This window comes from Cebus imitator, unplaced genomic scaffold (genome assembly GCF_001604975.1).
Source record: "Cebus imitator isolate Cc_AM_T3 unplaced genomic scaffold, Cebus_imitator-1.0 Scaffold201, whole genome shotgun sequence".
Classification (NCBI taxonomy): domain Eukaryota; kingdom Metazoa; phylum Chordata; class Mammalia; order Primates; family Cebidae; genus Cebus; species Cebus imitator.
In genome coordinates this window covers 387,120-408,375 of record NW_016107516.1, presented here as the reverse complement: position 1 = coordinate 408,375, position 21,256 = coordinate 387,120, and the positions used below count along the sequence as shown (strand labels likewise).

The 21,256-nt window shown below is 40.6% G+C and overlaps 2 protein-coding genes across 3 annotated transcripts in view; one reads left to right on the top strand and one right to left on the bottom strand.

Annotated features, from left to right (window-relative positions):
• Positions 1–16,904, bottom strand: part of NAA50 (N-alpha-acetyltransferase 50, NatE catalytic subunit) — a 25,131-nt gene extending 8,227 nt beyond the window's left edge. Inside the window, exon 1 of one of the 2 annotated variants that reach the window (XM_017547742.1) lies at positions 16,548–16,904. In XM_017547742.1, the coding sequence (XP_017403231.1) occupies positions 16,548–16,555 (8 nt within the window). In that variant the 5' untranslated portion in view covers positions 16,556–16,904. The remainder of the gene's footprint in view (positions 1–16,547) is intronic. The other variant, XM_017547741.2, reaches the window with a different exon arrangement.
• A 671-nt stretch (positions 16,905–17,575) lies between these two features.
• ATP6V1A (ATPase H+ transporting V1 subunit A) overlaps positions 17,576–21,256 on the top strand; it is a 63,645-nt gene continuing 59,964 nt past the window's right edge. The window contains exon 1 of the mRNA XM_037745461.1: positions 17,576–17,715. The gene's annotated coding sequence lies outside the window, so the exon portion shown is untranslated. The remainder of the gene's footprint in view (positions 17,716–21,256) is intronic.

Sequence of the window (21,256 nt, the reverse complement as noted above, 5' to 3'; positions counted from 1 at the left end):
CAAAGTGCTGGGATTACAGGCTTGAGCCACCGCGCCCGGCTTTTTTTTCCTTCTTTAAGGCTGAAAGTAAATGACATTTTGCCCAGAACCCTTCTCTGACTAAAATCTACTGGACTCTGGACTCACTTTCCCCACTATCTACCATTCACATAAAAAGAAAAAAAAAAAATAAATAAAAAATCTGTGGATACTGTTATCCTGTAAAATACAGAATCCTTTATTTTTTTTTTTGAGACAGCGTTTCACTGTTGCCCAGGCTCACTGCAGCCTCCACTTCCCAGGTTCAAGAGATCTTCTCACCTCAGCCTCATGAGAAGCTGAGACTACAGGCACATACCACCACGCCCAGCTAATTTTTGAATTTTTGTAGAGGCAGGGTTTCACCATGTTGCCCAGACTAGTCTCCAGTTCCTGAGCTCAAGTGATCCACCCAACCTTAGCCTCCCAAAGTTCTAGGCTTACAGGAGTGAGCCACCGTGCCCGGCCAAAACACAGGATCACATCTTACCTACATTTTCTGCTGTTTAAATTACCAGAGTGCCACAAGTTGGGTGTAATTTTTATTTTTTTTTTACATACAGTTTATATTAATTCAGAGCACATCATTTAAAAAAAAGTTTTAGTATTTAAAGTGATTTAATCTTTGCCTAATTAAAAAAATACATGTCCTGTTTTTTTTTTTTTTTTAAAAAAAAAGCACACCACAGAAATGACAAAGAAAGGTAAAATATCCTGCACTAATACATCCAGAAATAAGTTTGTTGATAGTCTTCCAATATTTTTCTATGCACATATAAATACACATATACGTTTTAAACAAATCTGAGATGTATCTGGTAGCTGTTGGAAAAATTAAGTCATTTATGAGAAATTAATGATTTTTGCTAGAAACAAATAGGCTAGAACAATTTCAAAGTGTTCACTTAATGTAACCCTGTCAGCAAAACTGAGCTTCAAATACAGTTTAACTCTAACATGATATGTCTGACTGAAACGGAATACTTCTGTAATCCTGCTCACTTAGTTCCAAATTATTTTAAGATGTAGATTTTCTAAATATATCAAAGTAATAACATCAACTTGCAAATTTAGCAAAGAACATGTAGTAAAGGCATAAGCATAAGGGATATGTAGAAATGTCAATAAAATGATAACATTACTTGAATGTAGACAACCAAAAAGCTTTCAGTTAAAATAATCTATAAAAAATTAAAAGTCCAAAGTCTCTATTAAAAAACTAATCTAATGGAGATTTTAAGAATTCTGTGAATCTAAATTTTTCTAAAGTTCTTAAGAACAGAGTTGCCTATTTAAAAAGCATACCATTTCAATAAATTTGAATATCTATGTGTTATGCATCTGGAATGCAAAGGTGTTTATATTTAGTAGGAGAGACAGGTATATACAATGTGTTACTAACAGTGAATGCACATATAGTACAAAAATACTAGAATGAAGGTGACCCTGGGAAACATTTTGAAGAATGACTAGCTAATTCTGTGGAAGGACAAGAGATGCAGTCTAACAAAATATGAAAAAAATAACAATGATGTAGTCAAAAAACTACAGTCAGTTTGATATGGCTAAAGCATCAAGTGTGCTTGTGTGTAAATGTGGAAGCTGAGAAAGAACCAATTTTATGAGGGCCTCATATATCGACACATTTGGTTATCATCTCTATACTTACCTCTTGGTGATCTCATTCAATCTTGTAGCCATGTGGCTTTAATGCTGCCAATTCCAAATTTCTGTCTCTAGCCTATCACTCCTGAATTTGACACTCCTAAACCCAAGCCATTTTTTGTAGACACTTCAAAGTGAACATACTGCAAACAATTTGGGATCTTTGTTCCCAAATCTGCTTCTCAGTTTTTCCTATGTCAACTGATGACTCTCCATCCTTGGCTACAGAATACGTACGTTAACTCCTTCGAAGTCTCTGTTCAAATGATATATCAAAAAGGTTTACTCTGACACATTTAATTTTCTTTTTCTTTTTTTTTTTTTGAGATAGTCTCACTCCGTTGCCCAGGCTGAAGTGCAGCAGTGCAATCTTGGCTTACTGCAACCTCAGCCTCCCGGGTTCAAGGAATCCTCCTGCCTCAGCCTCCCAAGTAGCTGAGATTACAAGCATATGCCACTAGCCCTGATGAATTTTTGTATTTTTGGTAGAGATGGGGTTTCACCATGTTGGCCAGGCTGGTCTTAACTCATGGCCTCAAGTGATCTGCTTGCCCACGCTGGCCTCCCAAAGTGTTGGAACTATAGGTGTGAGCCACTGCACCTGGCACTTGTAATATTATTATTATTTTTTTTAAAGACTGAGTCTCACCCTGTCACCCAGGCTGGAGCGCAGTGGTGCAATCTCAACTCACTGCAATCTCTGCCTCCTGGGTTCAAGCGATTCTCCTGCCTCAGCCTCCTGAATCGCTGGGACTACAGGCATGTGCCACCAGGCCCAGTTAATTTTTTTTTTTTTTTTTTTTAGTAGAAACAGGATTTCACCATATTGGCCAGGCTGGTCTTGAACTCTTGACCTCGTGAGCCACCCAACTCAGCCTCCCAGAGTGCTGGATCATAGACGTAAGCCACGGTACCCACCCCTCTGTAATATTCTTGATATATTTTCTTATCAGGGTTATGTTGGCCTCAAAGAGACTTTGGAAATGTTTCTTACTTCTTGCTGTTTCATTTGATCAACGAATAGAAAGCTCCAAGTATTTTCAAATTACGTTAGTAAGGGCATAAATATTTAGTATTTAGTACTACTGTTGATAATTTGACCCTTTTATCCTTTTGAAATATCCCTCCTTTTTGTTGGTAATACTCCTTGTCTTAAAGTCTACTTTTTTCATCAATTCACACATACAGCTTTTTTTTTTTTTTTTTTTTTAGATGGAGGTGTCTCAACTCTGTTGCCCAGGTTAGAGTGTAGTAGCACAATCTTGGCTCACTGCTACCTCTGCCTTCCTGCCTCAGGGGATTCACCTGCCTCAGACTTCCAAGTAGTTGGGACCACAGGTGCATGCCACCACTTCTAGCTAATGGTCTCGAACTCCTGAACTCAAGCAATCTACTTGCCTCAGCCTCCAAAAGTGCTGGGATTACAGACTTAAACCACCAGACCTGGCCTTATAACTTTCTTTGAATCAAAGTTTCATGTTCTTTTACCCTTTTCTTTTCTTTTTACTTTTCCTTGTGTCCTTATATTTAAAGTATGTGTCATGTAAACAGCATATGCTTGGATCTTATTACTTTAATCTGACAATTGGAATAACTAGTCCATTAACATTTAATGGGCCAGGCACAATGGCTCACACCTGTAATACCAGCACTTTGGAAGGCCGAGGCAGGTGGATCACTTGAAGCCAGGAATTTGATATTGGCCTGGTCAACATGGTGAAACCCTGTCTCTACTAAAAATACAAAAAATTAGCCAGGTGTGGTGGTGTGTGCCTGAGTCCCAGCTACTTGAGAGGCTAGAAGTTCAAAATCTAGCTGTTAGCAGGGTCATGCTCTCTAAACTCTATGAAAGAATTTTCCTTGCCCTTCCAGCTTCTGGTGGCCCCAGGCTCGCGGCAGCCTATCTCCAATCTCTGCCTCCATCTTCACAAGGTCTTTGCAGTTTGCCTGTTTCCTTTCCTCTTCTTATAAGGACACTAAGTCATTACATTTAGGACCCACTATAATTCAGCATGAACTCAATTATACCCGCAAAGACCCTCTTTTTTTTTTTTTTTTTTTTGAGATGGAGTTTTGCTCTTGTCCAGGCTGGAATTCGGTGGCGCCACCTAGGCTCACCACAACCCCTGCCTCCTGGGGTCAAGCGATTCTCCTGCTTTAGCCTCCAGGGTAGTTAGGATTACAGGCATGCACTACCAAGCCCAGCTAATTTTGTATTTTTAGTAGAGACGGGGTTTCTCCATGTTGGTCAGGCTGGTCTCCAACTCCCAGCCTCAGGTGATCTGCCTGCCTTGGCCTCCCAAAGTGTAGGATTACAGGCGTGAGCCACCGTGACCAGCCAAAGACCCTATTTCTAACTTAGGTCACACGCTGAGGTTCTAGGTAGATAAGAATTTTTGAACGATACTAGTTTAAAATCACTGCATCTGCCACCTTGAATTAGCCCAGTGAAACCCATTTCAGACATTTAACCACTAAACTGTGGCTGTGCCATTTTATATTTCCATCAGTGATGTATTTAGGTTCAAGTTCTCTACACCTTTTATTGCCTTTCTGTTTTTTTCTGTCGAACTAGTGTCAAATGCTTCTAAGGTATGAATGGGCACTTTAAAAAATGATTTATAAAATGCAATCTAAACGTTACCCAATGTGGCTGAAGCAATGCTAGTATTAAACAGACAAAAACTAGATAGTAAAGGGAAATGGACTTTTTAAATGAAAGAATTCCCTTTTATAACACATTACTTTGACAGCTGTTTCCCGAAACATAACTAATACATAAGCATATAAGCTTTGATTATGTGGGACTGTGTCAGACTACCAAGGATGTCTGTAGTGAGAAAAAGGTCAAAGAACAGAATATAAGAAACACTTGAATTTTAGAGGTGAAACAACAGGAACCTAAAAAAGATGTCCAAGAAACAATTTTCAAGAGAATGGACGTAAAAACCTGGAGAGTAATGTTACAAAATCCAAGAATGGATCCCAAACCTGGTTATATACCAGAATTACCTTGCCAGTTAAAAATCCAGGCTCCCAAATTCCACCTTGGCAGCTTTACTTTTGTAATTAAGCTTGTTATGTAAATCGTCCAAATTTAACACCCGTCCAAATTAAATTTCCACTGCATGTGTGTAAATTCCTAAATCTGAGAAATCTGGTGAGGGAAACAGGGACTAAGGATGGGCACAGAGAATGGGTCACTGGAAAAAAAAACTATGCTATATGATAACAACGGATTTCACTCAAACCAGTAAACAGTTTGCTTAGTTCTGATAAGAATATAATGTAACAATGCAGACTTTCTTAATTTATCAGTAGTTTAACACCTTTCTTCTGCATATAAGACACAAATTGCTGGCCTAAGGGTTAAATCACCATGTGGTCACATTTATTTGACCCACACTTTTTTTTTTGAGACAGAGTCTCCCTCTGTGGCCCAGGCTGGAGTGCAGTGGTGCGATCTCAGCTTACTGCAACCTCCGGCCTCCCAGGTTCAAGCAATTCTCATGCCTCAGCCTCCTGAGTGGCTGGGACTACAGGCACCTGCCACCATGCCCAGCTAGTTTCTGCATTTTTAGTAGAGATGGGGGTTTCACCATGTTGGTCAAGCTGGTCTCGAACTCCTGACCTCCTGCCTAGGCCTCCAAAAGTGCTGGGATTACAGGTGCGAGCCACCGTGCCTGGCCTACCCCATAGTTTTTCTTTTTTGTTTCTGGTTTTTAAGTTTGCTGCAATATTTAAATGAAATGATTTTACATAAAGTCTCAAGTTGCAGCTTCTCTTAACTGATTTACCTTATCTGCGTGGTCCCTGTTGGCACTAGAGTTTATAGCCCCTACCTGTAGAAAATTGAAGACAGTTGATATTAAATAAACTAAATTACTCTCTTAGCTCAAGTAAATTGGTGTAACATGCTACTTTTCCTTGTTTTTCAAATCCATAACAATCAAACCCCAAGGCACTTTCATATCACAATTTTTAGACTAAGGAACTGAAAGTGGGACAGACTGTGATGTAAACAAGAAACAACAACTGCCAAAGTGCCCACAGACACTTCATACTAAGTCCTTAAATGTGAAAAATGCAGTTACTTGCCTGCCTCTTTATAGATTCCCATTGGCTATTAATATGCGCCAGTCCCACAAGATTAGTGTATTATTCAGTATAATTTAACGTACGTAACTCCTGGGCTTAGAATGTGCTAGTAGGAAATCTTTACTCTTGGTTTACAAATCAAGCAGTGTGATGACATAGATAATGCACACTAAATTTTAGCACAGTGATGTCAGATTAATGTGCATGCAAATGTTTTTAGCTATTTAATGTATTGTCAATTATGCTCATAATTGTAAAACCACTTAGTAGCAATATTCTGAAAGGCCACAAGATGGGGATATGACTCCACAAAAGTGGGTCTCCGTACAAAATAGGTTTTTTTTTTTTTAGAAGGAAGGTTTCGCTATATTGCCCAGGGGCCTCCAACTCCTGGGCTCAAATGATCTTCCAGCCTGGGCCTCCAGAGTAGCTAGGACTACAGGCATCGCATCACCACACCAGGCTCAAACTGTGACTTTTAAAGTTACATAACAAAAAGTGAAAATGAGGCTGTAATCCCAGCACTTTGGGAGGCTGAGGTGGGCGGATCACGAGGTCAAGAGATCAAGACCATCCTGGCCAACATGGTGAAACACCGTCTCTATGAAAAATACAAAAATTTTCTGGGTGAAGCGTGCCTGTAGTCCAAGCTACTCAGGAGGCTGAGGCAGGACAATTTCTTAAACCTGGGAGGCAGAGGTTGCAGTGAGCCCAGGTTGTGCCACTGCACTCCAACCTGGCAACACCAAGACTCCATCTCAAAAAAAAAAAAGTGAAAATGAAGTATAGACAAAGCTTAAAGCCTGTTTTTACAGTGAGTATTAAGTGTACTATGGCACATAATTTTAACTGCCTGTTCATTTGTTGTACAGAGTATCTGATATTTTACAATGATGAAATTGAACCCCCAAGAGACAAATGTATCTGTAGCTATACAGACAATTACAGATAAAGCCAGAATACAGCCTATGTCTATTAGTTCCCATTGTAGCACAAGATCAGTCACATCATGTTCTGTCAAAGGAGTGATCTTTACTTCTCAAGGTCACTTTTCAAAAAAAGAGAGATCTATTGGGAAACATTTTTCTGATGTATACTGATAAAGGTGCATTTGCATAAAACTCAAAGCATCTTTCAGTGAGGATCAAATGGTCCTTTGATTTAAAAATGTCAGGTGGTTAGAAGGAAGGTAATTTTTTCTTAGCTAGCAGTAATATCCCCAAACTCTTACCCTGTAGTAAATTACATGAAAGGGAGATAGATTCCTCTAGAAAATAAATTCCTTCAACCTGAAAGTACGCCCATTCAGAATTTAACAAAGCACAGCTTAAATACTAACTGCTCAGAAGGTTTTAACCCGTCATCCACTTCTACCTTATATGAACTGTATTACTGTTTCTGTCCTTACAAGGCACATCTCTGCCCTGCTACAAACATGTATTTTTATACCTTACCTCTTTAAAACTTAGGGCAGGATCTCAAATATTTCAGGGAATTACTAAATTACTTAGTAAGTTCCATCTCAACTAGATTTTACAGCAGCGTTTCTTAATCTCAACATTGGTATTTGGGGCTACATAATTCTTTGTTGTGAGGAGCCTTTCCAGAGCACTGTAGGATACTCAGCAGGATCCCTAGCTTCTACCCACTAGGTGCCAGAACTCTCCCTCATCCTGTTAGGAAAACCAAGTGTCTTCAGACATTATCAATAATTGGGAAGAGGGTGTGGGGGTTGCCCTAGTTGGCAGTCACTGTTCTAGAGGTTTAGCGGTCATTTTAAAAGTGAAAGTGGAATCTCAGCACTTTGGGAAGCAAAAGTGGGCGGATACCTTGAATCCAGGAGTCTGAGATCAGCCTGGGCAACAAGGTGAAACCCCGACTCTATTTCTTTAAAAAAAGCGAAGGTGGGGTGGACCAGCTCTCCAAACTGTATGCCTGCCAAGTATCAGAGGTATAAAAATCTCAGCAATTATTTGGTCAGTTACCAATGATAAATATACACATGGGTACAAACTGCTCAAGACTATAACCTAAAAAGAATCAAATTTTTCTTTGGAAAATTGTTTTCACTGTCATCCATATATTTAGTAAAGAAAGCTCCTTGCCAGCTATGGCTTTTCTTTCACTACTACATAAATGTTAATGTTTTTATTTCCAAATCTCTGAATCCAAGCCATTATTTCTGACTGGTTACTGGTGATCTCCGCAAGAATCTCAAATTCAACACATCCAAAAGTGACATCATCACTTTCCATAAGAAATTAGAACTACCTCTATGCTCTATGAAGAGCCCACCATTCATCCAATAGAGAAATTTAGTTTTCAATGTATTCTTTATGCCCTATTTTAATCTGTTAATCTTGCTTCCACAATTACCTACAAAACAGAACTGGCACACAGCTAGAATCTTTGACCATTCCTATTCAGGTTCAAGCCATTCCCTTTAAAGACAACCAAGGCCCAGAGGTTGAAACACCTTTATTAGTGACCCTACTGCTAGTTATCATTTGTAGTGCATAAAACTGAAACTTGGTTGCTTTTAGTTCAATGTTTTTTGCATTATAGTAAGTTTCCCTTATAATAAATAACTATACAGACTAGAAGCGGGGGAACCCAAACATACCTTTAAATAATACCCTATTTTCTGGAAAGAGAAGGGTTTGAAATGCTCCTAAGCACAAAATATTTTCCTTGCTTAACAAGTTTCACTTCTAAAAATTTTTATTTCAGATGACCTGGGCCCTAATGTCTCAACCCCACTTTCTAAAGAACATCATCTCTGTTTTATAATTTGAAGTCAATCAGCATCCCAATTAATAACTGGCTAAGTTATAAAGCAACTTACATCACAAAATGACCAGTAAAAATGATATATGTCCCAACTTTACTAAATAATCATCAAACTTTTAAAAAAGGAAATGCCATTTATTACCTAATCAGCAAAGTAAAACTACGGTTAAAGCAAAATGTGAATATTTACTCAAAGAAAGCTTGTATGGAAGTTATTAGTTATTTCTATAATTTAAAAAGCATTCCATGTATTGAATGCATCCCAAAGAAAATTTATACCATTCATGGTTGAAATGTCAGCCACAACATCATCTGTTTTCTTGAGGTTTTTGCAAGTACCCTTCCTATTCATTAGCCCTTGGAGAAAGAAGGATATTCTCATACACTGCTGTAGAATAAATTGCTACTATGTTTTTGGAGGTCAACCGGCAACAAATATCAGAGCTTTAAAAATGCCAGTAGCTTTTGATCTGAAAAATTCATTCTTGGGAAATTATCCAAAAGAAATAATTAAGGATGTGTGTCAGGTAGTTTTATGAACAAGCATTCACTAGAGCACTATAGGGGACTGACATGAGATGTCTCTGGAATTGGAGAACAAGGTTTTCCCTTAACAGTTTCTGACAGAGGCAAAATATAGCTTGCACTAGCTCAAGAAACATGAATACTTCCAATTATCTCTTCCCTACCCATTCACAGCAGACCAAGTGACTGAATGACAACACTTTAACCAAAAACCAGAGTCGCCTCAAAATCTTTTACCAGAGGTATAAACAGTCTATTGGCCTAGAAGTTGAAACATTTAGAAATATCTACCATCTGGAAAGTAGATTCTAAAGGAACAGATCCTGTTTTATACAATTTTGGCTTTTAATGGGTTTAGCACGGGCCTGCTCCAACAAAAATACAAGTGACATACAAAATTCAAACATGTTTACTATCTTGGGAAGACTTCCTTGACAAAACAAAAAGTTTAGTATCCACATTAACTTGAGGAGAAATCATTTTAACACGTAGTCAAAATTTATTTTACCTTAAAAAACTTTTTTCATTCCAAGTCTTTAAAATCCAGTTTACTACACTTAACAGTATAGCCCAATTCAGCTACTCATTTTCCTTAGAAATATTTGATTGGTATTTACATTTCATAAAATTTGTAGTAGATTCACCATATCTAAGCTGTTTCAAAACATACTTAAAAACTGATCAATAACTGTGAGTTTTCTGTTCTTTTTGAGACAGGGTCTTGCTCTGTCACCCAGGCTGGAGCGCAGTTGCATTATCAAGCCTCACTGCAGTGCAATTGCAAACCTCCTGAGCTCAAGCAATTCTCCCACCTTGACTTCCCAAGTAGCTGGGACTATAGGTACACACCATCATACCCAGCTAATTACAATTATTACTATTTTTTTTGTAGAGACGAGGTCTCACTATGTTACAACCCAGGCTGGGCTCAAGTGATCCTCCTGCTTTGTCCCCCCGCAAGTGTTGGGACTACGAGTATGAACCACAGTACCAGCTGAGAATCAGCTGTCACACTTTAAAGTTTAAAATTTAGTTCTTCTGCCTTCATTACTTTTAATTAAAACCCAATGACAAAAGGTGAACAGTAATCAATCTGGTAAAACAGATTAACAGATTTACAGTACCCTTTAAAGCTTCCATTTTTATGTCTACTAATGGCTTCCCCACATAGGCAGTATCATCTAGATGATACCAGTGTTTTCAATGACTTCATCATAAGGACTAGTGGTGGTAACAGAAGCTTTATCACTTTGAACTTCACAGATATGATCAAACTGAAACACTGTATCTCCTTTTACATAACATTAAGTTACTTCTCTGTTTACAGAGGTATAATAAAAAGAAAAGAAAAAAACAGTTAACTTCTCTAATTTCTTCAGTGCCTGAGAGTCTGAACTGAACCTGTGCATATACAACAGTAGGTGTTTTCAGAAAGTAATGTGGATGACTATACTTGAATGAAGGATAATCAAAGAAACACACATCATTTGGCTTCAAAACATGAACATTATTACATGTTGGAAAATAGTGAAACAAATCAGCCGCCCAGCATTCCTGCTCCATGTCCTCAGCTCCCACACTGCAGCCATCTTACCCAGGAAATGACAACCATGCCACAGATCACAAGTACATTTCAACTGCTCAACAGCCAACTGTAGCTAGTCAGGACTGGATTGGACAGAACAGTAACATTTTTGCCATTAAGTTAGGCATTGAATAGACTTAAATGTAACTCTCATGTTCACCATGGGAAGAATGTTTCTACTGGTTACTACTGGTATTTTATTGGTTACTGCAGGCTTGTTTGAAACAAGATTAAGGCCAATCATTTGAATAATTGAGATAGAATCTCTCTTCAGATGTCACACAGCTGAAAGCCATAGGTAGCACCTGGAAGAAAAAATTAGCAGTCAAAAAGATTTCCAACCGGGCGCAGTGGCTCACACCTGTAATCCCAGCACTTTGGGAGGGCAAGGCGGGCAGATCCCCTGAGGCTGGGAGTTTGATGCTCCCTGACCAACATGGAGAAACCCTGTCTCTACTAAAAATACAAAATTAGCCAGGCATGGTGGTGCAAGCCTGTAATCCCAGCTACTCAGGAGGCAGAGGTGGCAGTGAGCCGAGATTGCACCATTGCTCTCCAGCCTGGGCAACAAGACCCTAACTTCACTTCAACAACAATAACAACAAAAAGATTTAAAGATTTCCACAGGCCAAACAGAGGATGTAGCAAAGTAAATTTTAATAAAGATATTAGTTTGGTTTGGTCAGAGCTTTAGATTTAGAAAGATTTTAATTGACAATACAGCTAATGTCCAACAATGTAAAATTAATTTGAGCATAAATTACAGTAACAGGAAACATAATTTAGACCAATTAGAGTTTCCACTCTACTGAGCATATGTACAGTAATATTCGCATAACAGCAGTCAGGATCTTTGAAACTACGATAAACAGGGAATATGTCTTGATTTACTAAGATGAGTGCCTGGGCTACTAAGTGACTTTAAAAAAATCTTTTCTAACCCAGAAATTATTGATTATTCTTTGTTCAGAGCTTTACTAAGAGCTGTCTGAAATTTTAAGAAGACATCACACCACTAATGGCAACACGAGTCAACAATGCACACAACTGTATAGGCAGCAGATGGACTTTCTAAATTACACAATTCTATTTACAGATAGATGCAAACACTTGATCTTATGCTTTAAGTGGCATAGTTGTGCCACATCATTAAATACTGAAATAAATATTATAAATTACGTCCCTTTTATATTAGTGAGGATTTTTTTTAAAAAAACTTATGCTGTAAGTAGGTTGTATTTTATATTAATTCATCTCAACACAGTAAGGGCACATTACAAAGTACTTGTTAAAATTCACTATTTCAGTCAACAAATCACAAATTATTTGTTTCACAGGAGTATAAACTGCAGGTTTATAAAAGGTGTCAAATGCTACGTCAGCCTGACTAGCTTTTGGTTTTATTGAAAAACAAAACAGCAATATAACCTATAAAAAAAAAAAAAAAGTATTTTTTTTTTAAAGGTTATATTGCTGTTTTATATTTATTTTTGAGACCAGGTTTTGCTCTGCTGCCTAGGCTGAAATGTAGTAATAAGATCCTGGCTCTCTGCAGCCTTCACCTCCTGGGCTCAACTGATCCTCCTCCCTGAGCCTCCCATGTAACTGGAATTACAGACATGCACCACCATGCCTGGCTAATTTTTTTTTTTAAAGAGTCTTACTCTGTTGCCCAGGCTGGAGTGCAGTGGCATGATTTCAGTTCACTACAACCCTGCGTTCAAGTGATTCTCCAGGCTGATTTATTGTTTATAGAGACAGAGTCTCACTATGCTGCTGAGCCTGTTTTGAAAAGTTTTATTAATGTGTTAGAAACATACAGTAAAGATCACAAATCTTGTTTACATCTATATATACCTATGTCACCAATACCCAAATATACAGAGTATTTCTAGCATCTCAGAATGCTAGAAATATTCCTTTTGCCCCTTCCCAGTCCATAGGCTGTCAGAGGTAACCACTGTTTTGAGTCTTAAAGTTTTCTGACTGCAGAATCTTACATTTTATTTTAACATTTGATAAAATGGCTTCACTATTCCAATTAGTAAACTACATTGTTGCATATTTATATTACTGCTACCTACTTTCCCATTTTAGTCATGTATTTGCATTTTGTTAAAGACATTTTTTATTAGAACTAATTTGCACTTCTTTACTACAATAAGGGGCTAAATGATTTGGTTTATTATAGTTTCCATTACACAGCCACCTCAGTCATGGTTATCTGTAACATACCTTCTTGCTTGAAATCACCTTCCCTAGAGGAGAACAACAGATAAAATTACAACCCACAAATTCAAACTACAATGTCCCTGGTTCATAAAAACCACCAATCTAAAAAGGAAGCAATATCTCCCAGTATATCTCAAACTTTTAGATGTGCACATAAATTATATTCAGTAGTTAATAACCAGAAATTTATCTTCTATGGAGGAAAGACATGCTAATACAATGGAACATCCTACTGCTACTACTAATACTCATAGAAAAAATATGAAGAAAAACCAGATAATCTGCCAGGCGCGATGGCTCATGTCTGTAATCCCAGCACTTTGGGAGGCTGAGGAGGGTGAACCATGAGGTCAGGATTTCGAGACCAGCCTGGCCAATATACCGATACCCCGGTCTCTACTAAAAATACAAAAAGTTAGCCGGGTGTGCTGATGCGTGCCTGTAGTCCCGGCTATTCAGGAGGGTGAGGCAGAAGAATCACTTGAACCCAAGGAGGCAGAGGTTGCAGTGAGGTGAGATCATGCCACTGCACTCCAGCCTGGGTGACAGAGCAAGACTCCGACAAAAAAGAGAAGACCAGACCAGACAAGTTTTAAGTTTCAATATGACAGGCGATACAGGCAACAAGTTTTAAATATTTGACTGGTTTTGTCTTGGGAATTCTGCAGTTTCCAATTTTAGATACTTCAATTTACTGTTTACTTAGGTCAATATACAATAGAACACTTAGCAAATAAAATTTCATACAAAAAAACACATAATAAAGACCACTGTTTCATTTTTATAGGCCATTCCAAATTAAGTCAGGACTATAAAACCGACCACGTTGTACATGGTGGTACAAGTTTTGGAACTCAAGGCGCTTAACTTATTTTAAATCTATGCTGCTGTAGGTTCAGTGTCCGAGCAAATACAAGTAAGGTTCACACAACTCATTTGTTGAGGATCTTAAATACAGACTTAGAAGCAAAAAAAAAAAAAAAATTAAAGTTTCATATCATCTGGGAGTTAGTTCATTTGTTAAGTTAAAAGGATTACTCCTGTGAAATCATCATAAAGGTTTACAGTAAAGAACACAATTCTAAGCTCCCAATCACAAAAAGTAATAGAAACTTTACAGGCACAGTTACTGGCATAAAGATACAGATTCAATAATTTTAAGTTTCCTCTAAATTCGGCCAGTTACTCATTTCTAGGGACCTGTCTCCAACAGGTTACATGTAAATATCCATTTTAAACAGAGATAAATTGCTCCACGAATATCTTAAAGACAGACTGAATGACTGTTCAGCTCCATTTCTATTGCCAAGTTAACAATCAGAAAGAACATCACACCCGATGGAGACTGAACTAGATTGAAGATTTTGGATCTAAACATACAGAATAATTTCCTGGAGTCCCCCTTTGTCAATCCATGGCAGTTTCAACATTGGGAACTCTTCAGTCTCATTTTTCTTATGGAACAGAACATGACAATGAGTACTGAGTGCCTGACAATGAGTACAAAAATGAGTAAGAGACAGCAACCAAGCTCAAGAAGTGCAGTATATGCTGTACTTGGTGGCTCATGCCTGTAATTCTAGCACTTTGGGAGGCAGAGGCTGGTGGACTGCTTGAGCCCAGGAGTTTGAGATCAGCCTGGCTGGCCAACATAGTGAGACCTCCGTCTCTACAAAATATATAAAAATTAGCCAGGAGTGGTGGTGTGCGCCTGTAGTCCCAACAACTCGCGAGGCTGAGGTGGGAGGATTGCTTGAGCCTGGAAGGCAGAGGTGGCAGAGGTTGCAAGTGGCGGAGATGGAGCCACTGCACTCTGGCCTGGGTGACAGGGTGAGACCCTGTATCAAAGGAAAAAAAAAAAAAAAAGGAAGAAAGAAAGAAAAAAAAGAACTGCAGCATAGCAGAAAAACAACATTCCCCAAATATGTTGGATTGTATCTAAAATAGCCAAGCTTCCCAGATTATGATTCAAGTGGAGCAAATACTTCCTATACTCGTCAATTAATTTCCCTAACTGGAACTCTTTAGAACTTGAAGTGAAACAATGCAGGTATAGTGAATAGTTCACATTTCTTAAAGATTCTTAATACAAAACATACTATTCAACATTAGGATATCCAGTATTTAAAGGAAAATTAGAGTAAGGAAACATGTTACAGACCTAAGACCAAATTAAATTTTCTTGGAATCTCTCCAGTAATCTCAAACACTGATACACAGAGATAATATTTAGGTCCTTATTTGAGGCAGTATGAGCTTACGCTGAAAGTGACTTTTACTTCATCCTCAAAAGTGCTGTTGAATAGTTGGAACGGCTTCGCTAACTAAAAACATAGTTACAGTTTCCTAATCGATTTACAACAGCAAACTAAGGCATTGCAGAGAACTTTCTAACGATTATGAGCTTCATTTCTTTGAGGGTAAAGACAAGCTCCAAAACAGCTTATTTAGGCAATGCTTCGGAACAATGTTATGTAATTAATATATTAAAACTATATAACTTAATGGTAAGGAGGCATTTCATAAAAATTTAAACAGTTGAGGCCGGGCGCGGTGGGTCAAGCCTGTAATCCCAGCACTTTGGGAGGCCGAGGCGGGCGGATCGCGAGGTCAAGAGATTGAGACCATCCTGGCCAACATGGTGCAATCCCGTCCCTACTAAAAATACAAAAATTAGCTAGGCGTGGTGGTGTGAGCCTGTAGTTCCAGCTACTGGGGAGGCTGAGGCAGGAGAATTGCTTGAACCCAGGAGGCGGAGGTTGCAGTGGGACGAGATTGTGCCACTGCACTCCAGCCTGGCGCCTGGCGACAGAGTGAGACTCTATCTCAAAAAAAAAAAAAAAAAAATTTAAACAGTCGATCCAAAATAATTCCTAATTTTATTCAAGAGGCAAACGGTGAAAGACCGAACATTAACTTTACCAATCACCTGAAATGAGCAGCGTGGTAAACTACCCAGGAGCCCCTCAGCACTCAGGGGCAATAGTGAACTGCTGAAGCAATAGCTCCACCTACCGATCCACGCTATACTTCCTTAAATTTGTTGGCACCCCAAGTCTACAGTGACCGCGCTCTCTCCCCCTCCTCCACTCGCTGTGACCCAACCCAAATCTAGTTGAGTCACTAGCTCTTAATACTCATCCCCGTGCTCTTTATTCCAATCTCTTCTTCCTCCAGAAGGTTCTGCACAGCTCCCAAGCGTGAATAAAACTGAAAGGTGTCAAACACCGCCGTTGCAGAGTTGAGTCTGGAGATGGAAGACAACCAAACCACTCCACCTGGAGCGGCGGCCCGGGGTGGCTCGGCGGTCCGCTCCGGGGAGGGAGGCCCCAGGCGACTCACAATAGCCTTTCCATGTTGCCCCACTCAGCCGCTACTCTCCACTCAACCCACACTCGTCCTCCGGACCGAAACCCTGGGACCCTGGGGTCTTGCCTCCGCTGGCCCTTCAGCCCGCCAAGAGCCCGAGCCTCGCCTCCGCCCCCTCCGAGAGCCGACCGAACTGAGAAGCCTAGAAATCTCCCTCTGCCGGTCTTCGCCCTGAGACTCTCCTCTCCTTCGCAGCTCTCCCACTCTACACCGGCCCGGGCCCCTCTACCCCGCCGGCCGAGCCCTGCCCAACTGCCCTTCTCACCCTTTCATCTTCCCCGCCTGCTGAGGCCGTCGTTACCACCGATATCAGCGCCGTCGTCGTCGCCGCCCTCAGGTCTCCGCGCCCTCAGCTCGGGCCACTCAACCCCGCAAGCCGGCCTCCTAGCCAGGGCAAGGAGCTGAGCTAGCGACGAAGGCCGCGAGAGTCAAGCGAGGGCCCAAATCTCTGGTGGGGGCGGGGATGTCTCCCGCCGCCGCGCAGGTCCCGCCGCTTCTCCACACGTGCACTCGGGTCTCTCGGCTCCCTCCCGCCGCTGCAGCCAGCCAGACCAGCCGCCGCGCGGTGACCTTTCACCCCGCCCCTCTGCGCGCCGGCGCGTCCTCCGCCTCGCGCGCAGCCGCACTGCTCGCCTCCGCGCACCCTGCCCCCTCCACTCCGGAACCTCCATCTTTCTACCAGACTGGCTTCTGGCGTCATTCTCCTCCCTCCCACCTATTACAACACTACTTGTGGGGCTGGCTCGGTAGGCCCTGGCGGTAAAATCCGGATTTTTCCACCCCTTCCTCTCTTGTCTCGTATCCGCAAGATCAGCCTTTCTCGGACCCGTTCTTCCCAGTTGGTGGTCTCCAGAGTGACCTTCAAACGCTCTTGCCTTCTACCAGGGTTTTATAAAGCTAGTTCTAATAAATGTAAATAAATCTTTGGAAAGCTCAGGTAAGTTAGGTGTTTTAAAACAAAAAAACGTAGTTAACAATCGGCCAGATAGCTTGGTTACCCTCCAGCACGCTTCCAGTTTTGAGATCACGTGACTGACCCAAACCTCAGAGCCTGGAATTTTACAGGCGGATTCCAAAGGGAAGGAACCCCACCGCCATTTCCTGTCCCTGGATCGTGGCGTGAACGTCACTTCCTTAGCAATGCGCTTTAACCCTTGCTGTCCACGTCTTCCTCATTGTACTTTACAACACAGTCCTTGTGAAAATTTATCTTTATTTCTTAAATCTAAGGAGATTAAAATTCAAGGAATTTGTAAAAATACAGGCCCCCAAGATGTAGCGAGATGGGATGAGGAAGGCAGGGCGGAGCTCGACGTCACATGACTGGTTGGGCCCGCCTCCCCCCCCCCCCGCAGCTGAGGACTTCCCCTCCCGTGGTGACAGAGCCTCTGGGTCCTCGGTCGGTACTGTCTCTGCACCTCGCGCCCCAGCAGGTGAGCGGCGGCCGGTAACTGGCGAGTGGTGGGGGCAGAACGGGTAAAGGGGGTAGAAGAAGGCAGAGGAGAGAGAGAAGGGAGTGTGTGAACGACGACCTCCCTGCCTGAGGCTTCCTCCCCGCTGTCACCCTGCATGGACAAGGAGCTCATTTCCCCTGACCCCCGCTTCCCCAAGTGTGGTCGTCCCCGCTACTTGGGGATTGAGATGTCCACCTTTCCCAGGGTTGGAAGTGAGTGCGGCCATTATGATTCTCTACTCAGAGCCTTTGGGGCTTCGGGTAGCAGATTATTTCAGCCATTCCACAGGGATCTGCAGTAGACACTAAGGTCCCATTCCTTAAAGCCCATTCTTTGGCAAAGATCCTCACCGTCCTTACCCTCGGCTCAGGGCTGAGGAGCGGGGAGGTAGCTAAAACCCTGAAGGCAGAGGCGTCTCCGGTGAGAGGCTTGAGAGGGACTGTCAGATACGGCCCTCACTGCGGAGTCACTGTAAAGCTTCTCTCCGAATGTGCTTTCTCAGTAATTCTAAGGGTTTTATCTGACATCTCTGCAGGGAAGGTTCCATAGATGTTAACGTGCTTCAGATGGAACTGGAAGGGTAAAAGAAGGGCTTTTACTTTTTCTTCTCTGAGGGAAGAGGACGGTTGAAGGAATACTGTCTTCAAAACAGAGGGTGTTAGTAATGCGACAGTCTCGATTAAATGAGGAGGCGTTGAAAAATGGTATTGTGGTGTCGTGGTGTGCGGGAGGCCCAGGCTAGTTTAGGGAAAAGTGAGTAGGGTTCCCTGAAACCGAAGTAAGAAACTGATTGGGTTGGAAATATTGTTAAACCAGATTTATTTGGCCGTATGCTTAAAGGTAGAATCAAGTCGAGATGTTGCTGTCTGCACATGTTTTCTGCCTTTAATCTTTCCCTTTTTGTCATTTTTCCCGAAAATATTAGTTGCCACTCCCAGACTATTCCTCTACCGACTTTGTAGTAAATTTAGGTTAAGTAGCATTTGTATCCCTCCTAAGTTTCCCCAATTGTAAAACTCCCGGTGCCCTCTTCAAATTTTGATGAATAGTATTTTGTGAAAATACAGAAGTTGTTTTGCCCAGGCGTTGTCCAACCGGAGTACTCCCATTCTGTCTGTAATGTATTACCAGTGTTCTGACCCCAAACAACGGGCTTTAGGGAAGAATGTTTTTCAGTTTGTGGTTAAACTCATTTTGATTGTACTGCAAACTCAGAAAATTCCATGCTGCTTTTCACTCTGACAAATATTACAAATTTGATATTTAAATTACACCTTAATATGAAAAATTGTATGCTCAGTTAAATCTTGTAGTTTTCTAAGATAATTAAAGAAGACTGCTGAAAAATGAGGAAGATGGAATCATCTTTGAGTGGTGGATGTGACTGATTTATTTTTGTTTTTCTGTGTCTTCCAAGTGCTATACAATAAACTGGCCTTATTTTGTTAAGGAGAACAAAAAGTTAATATTCTAGAATAGTAGCAATTTAACAAAGTACTTTTATTGTAAGTTCAAAATACATAACCTGGCTTATTGATGCTCCTTGCTGGAAAACATAACCTTGAAGATGTTGCTTTCCCCAAGTAATGAAGAAGCTTACTATTATCTCTTGTGGATTTACCATTTTAATATTTTGTACTTAGGACCCATACTGGACAATAGACTAATATATTGATATATTTATGCCACCATGCCTGCTTTTGATATATATGTGTGTGTGTGTCAGTCTGTGTGTGTGTGTGTATATATATATAGTTTTAGCCATTAATTTTCTGCATAATAAGATTTTCTTGATCTCTAGAGGAGAGAGGGAAAAAAGGGAGTGTTACTTCATTGACCAGGTGACATTGCACCACAAAGGAATTCCTTAAGTGCCCTGGAAGTCCTAACTAGTCCTGTCTGGCTGATACCAAAATGGGAAAGAGAAAACCAGTCAGAAGCATTGACTACTAGAGGGGAAAATATCAATATGAAAGTGGTTGAATGAGTCTGCAGTTTTACTTCACAATTCCCCCAATTTTAGGGAACTTATGAAAGCCATAACTTAGACCACTGATGAAATGTAGATTAGTAGCGGGAATTGGTGGCTACATTGTTGTTAAGGTTAAATGTGAAAAAAAAGCTTTGACATTATGCATAGATCACACACGTGCACCCACACACACACACAGACACATGATTGGAAGCCTGGAAAATATCTCTGAGACTAGCCTTAATCAGTTTATGAGTGTTACATGTAGAAATCTTAACATTTATTAGGGAATTGTGCTGTAAGTCCACTGTTAACTAAAGCATAAGGATTTTGTTTGGTTTTAGGGCCCTTGGCACCTCTGGTTTTCTTACCCTGAGGTTTTTCTTGTTTTCAGTGCCTTTACAGATTTTTGCCACCACTAAGAATGCTTTTCTCCCCCATGGGCAGAGGTGGCCACTCATGATGATGATGATAGACTTCTAATCATAATCATTATCATCATCATCTTTTCTGTTCTTCAACTTGCACTTCTAGCACTGTATTTAATTGCTGTTTCCTGGGCTGTTCCTCAGCAAATCATAAAGCTTCCAGGACTGTGAACTATAATACTATTTTGTCTTCAGCACCAGAATACTGAAGTTCCTGATAGGTACTCAATAAATTGTTTATTGAATGAATGTTGGACAATTAGACAAGGAAATTAAACCACTTTAATTTTTGCAGATCATAGATCTTCCTAAAATTGTGCACTAAATGTTAACTTTAAAATATAAACTAGTAATAACCTTAAAAATTCATGGAAATACGTAGATAAAAACCTCAGGCCAGGCACGGTGGCTCGCGCCTATAATCCCAGCACTTTAGGAGGCTGAAGCCGGCGGATCACAAGGTCAGGAGCTTGAGACCAACCTGGCCAATATGGTAAAACCGTCTGTACTAAAAATATAAAAAAATTAGCTGGATGTGGTGGCTCATGCCTGTTAATCCCAGCTACTGGGGAGGCTAAGGCAGGAGAATTGCTTGAACCTGGGAGGCAGAGGTTGCAGTGAGCCAAGATCGGGCCGCTGCACTCCAGCCTGGGCAACAGAGCAAGACTCTGTCTCGGGGGAAAAAAAAATCAAAAACCTTAGATAGATTTTATTAATGCTGAGACCAACTTATTTTCACAGCATGTTTATTTACTAGTAAGTATTTTTATCATCAAAATATGGGAGAGAAGGGAAGAGGAATGAATTGTTCTAAATGAAAAAGTAGCTCCGCATGATCTATAAGTGAACTGGCACTAGACTAAAAGTCAGAGGATCTTCATTCAGCTCTGCCCCTTTAGTTATATGTCCTTTTAAAGTAATATCGGGGATAGGTTCAGGTTTGATGCTTAGGAACCTTACTATGACAAAAATCCTAGGTAATTTATGTGAAAATATTTTAAAAACTAAGTGGTGTCTGTAATCCCAGCACTTTGGGAGGCGGAGGCGCGCTGGTCATGGATCAGGAGACCGAGACTATCCTAACACGATGAAATCCCATTTCCACTAAAAAAAAAAAAAA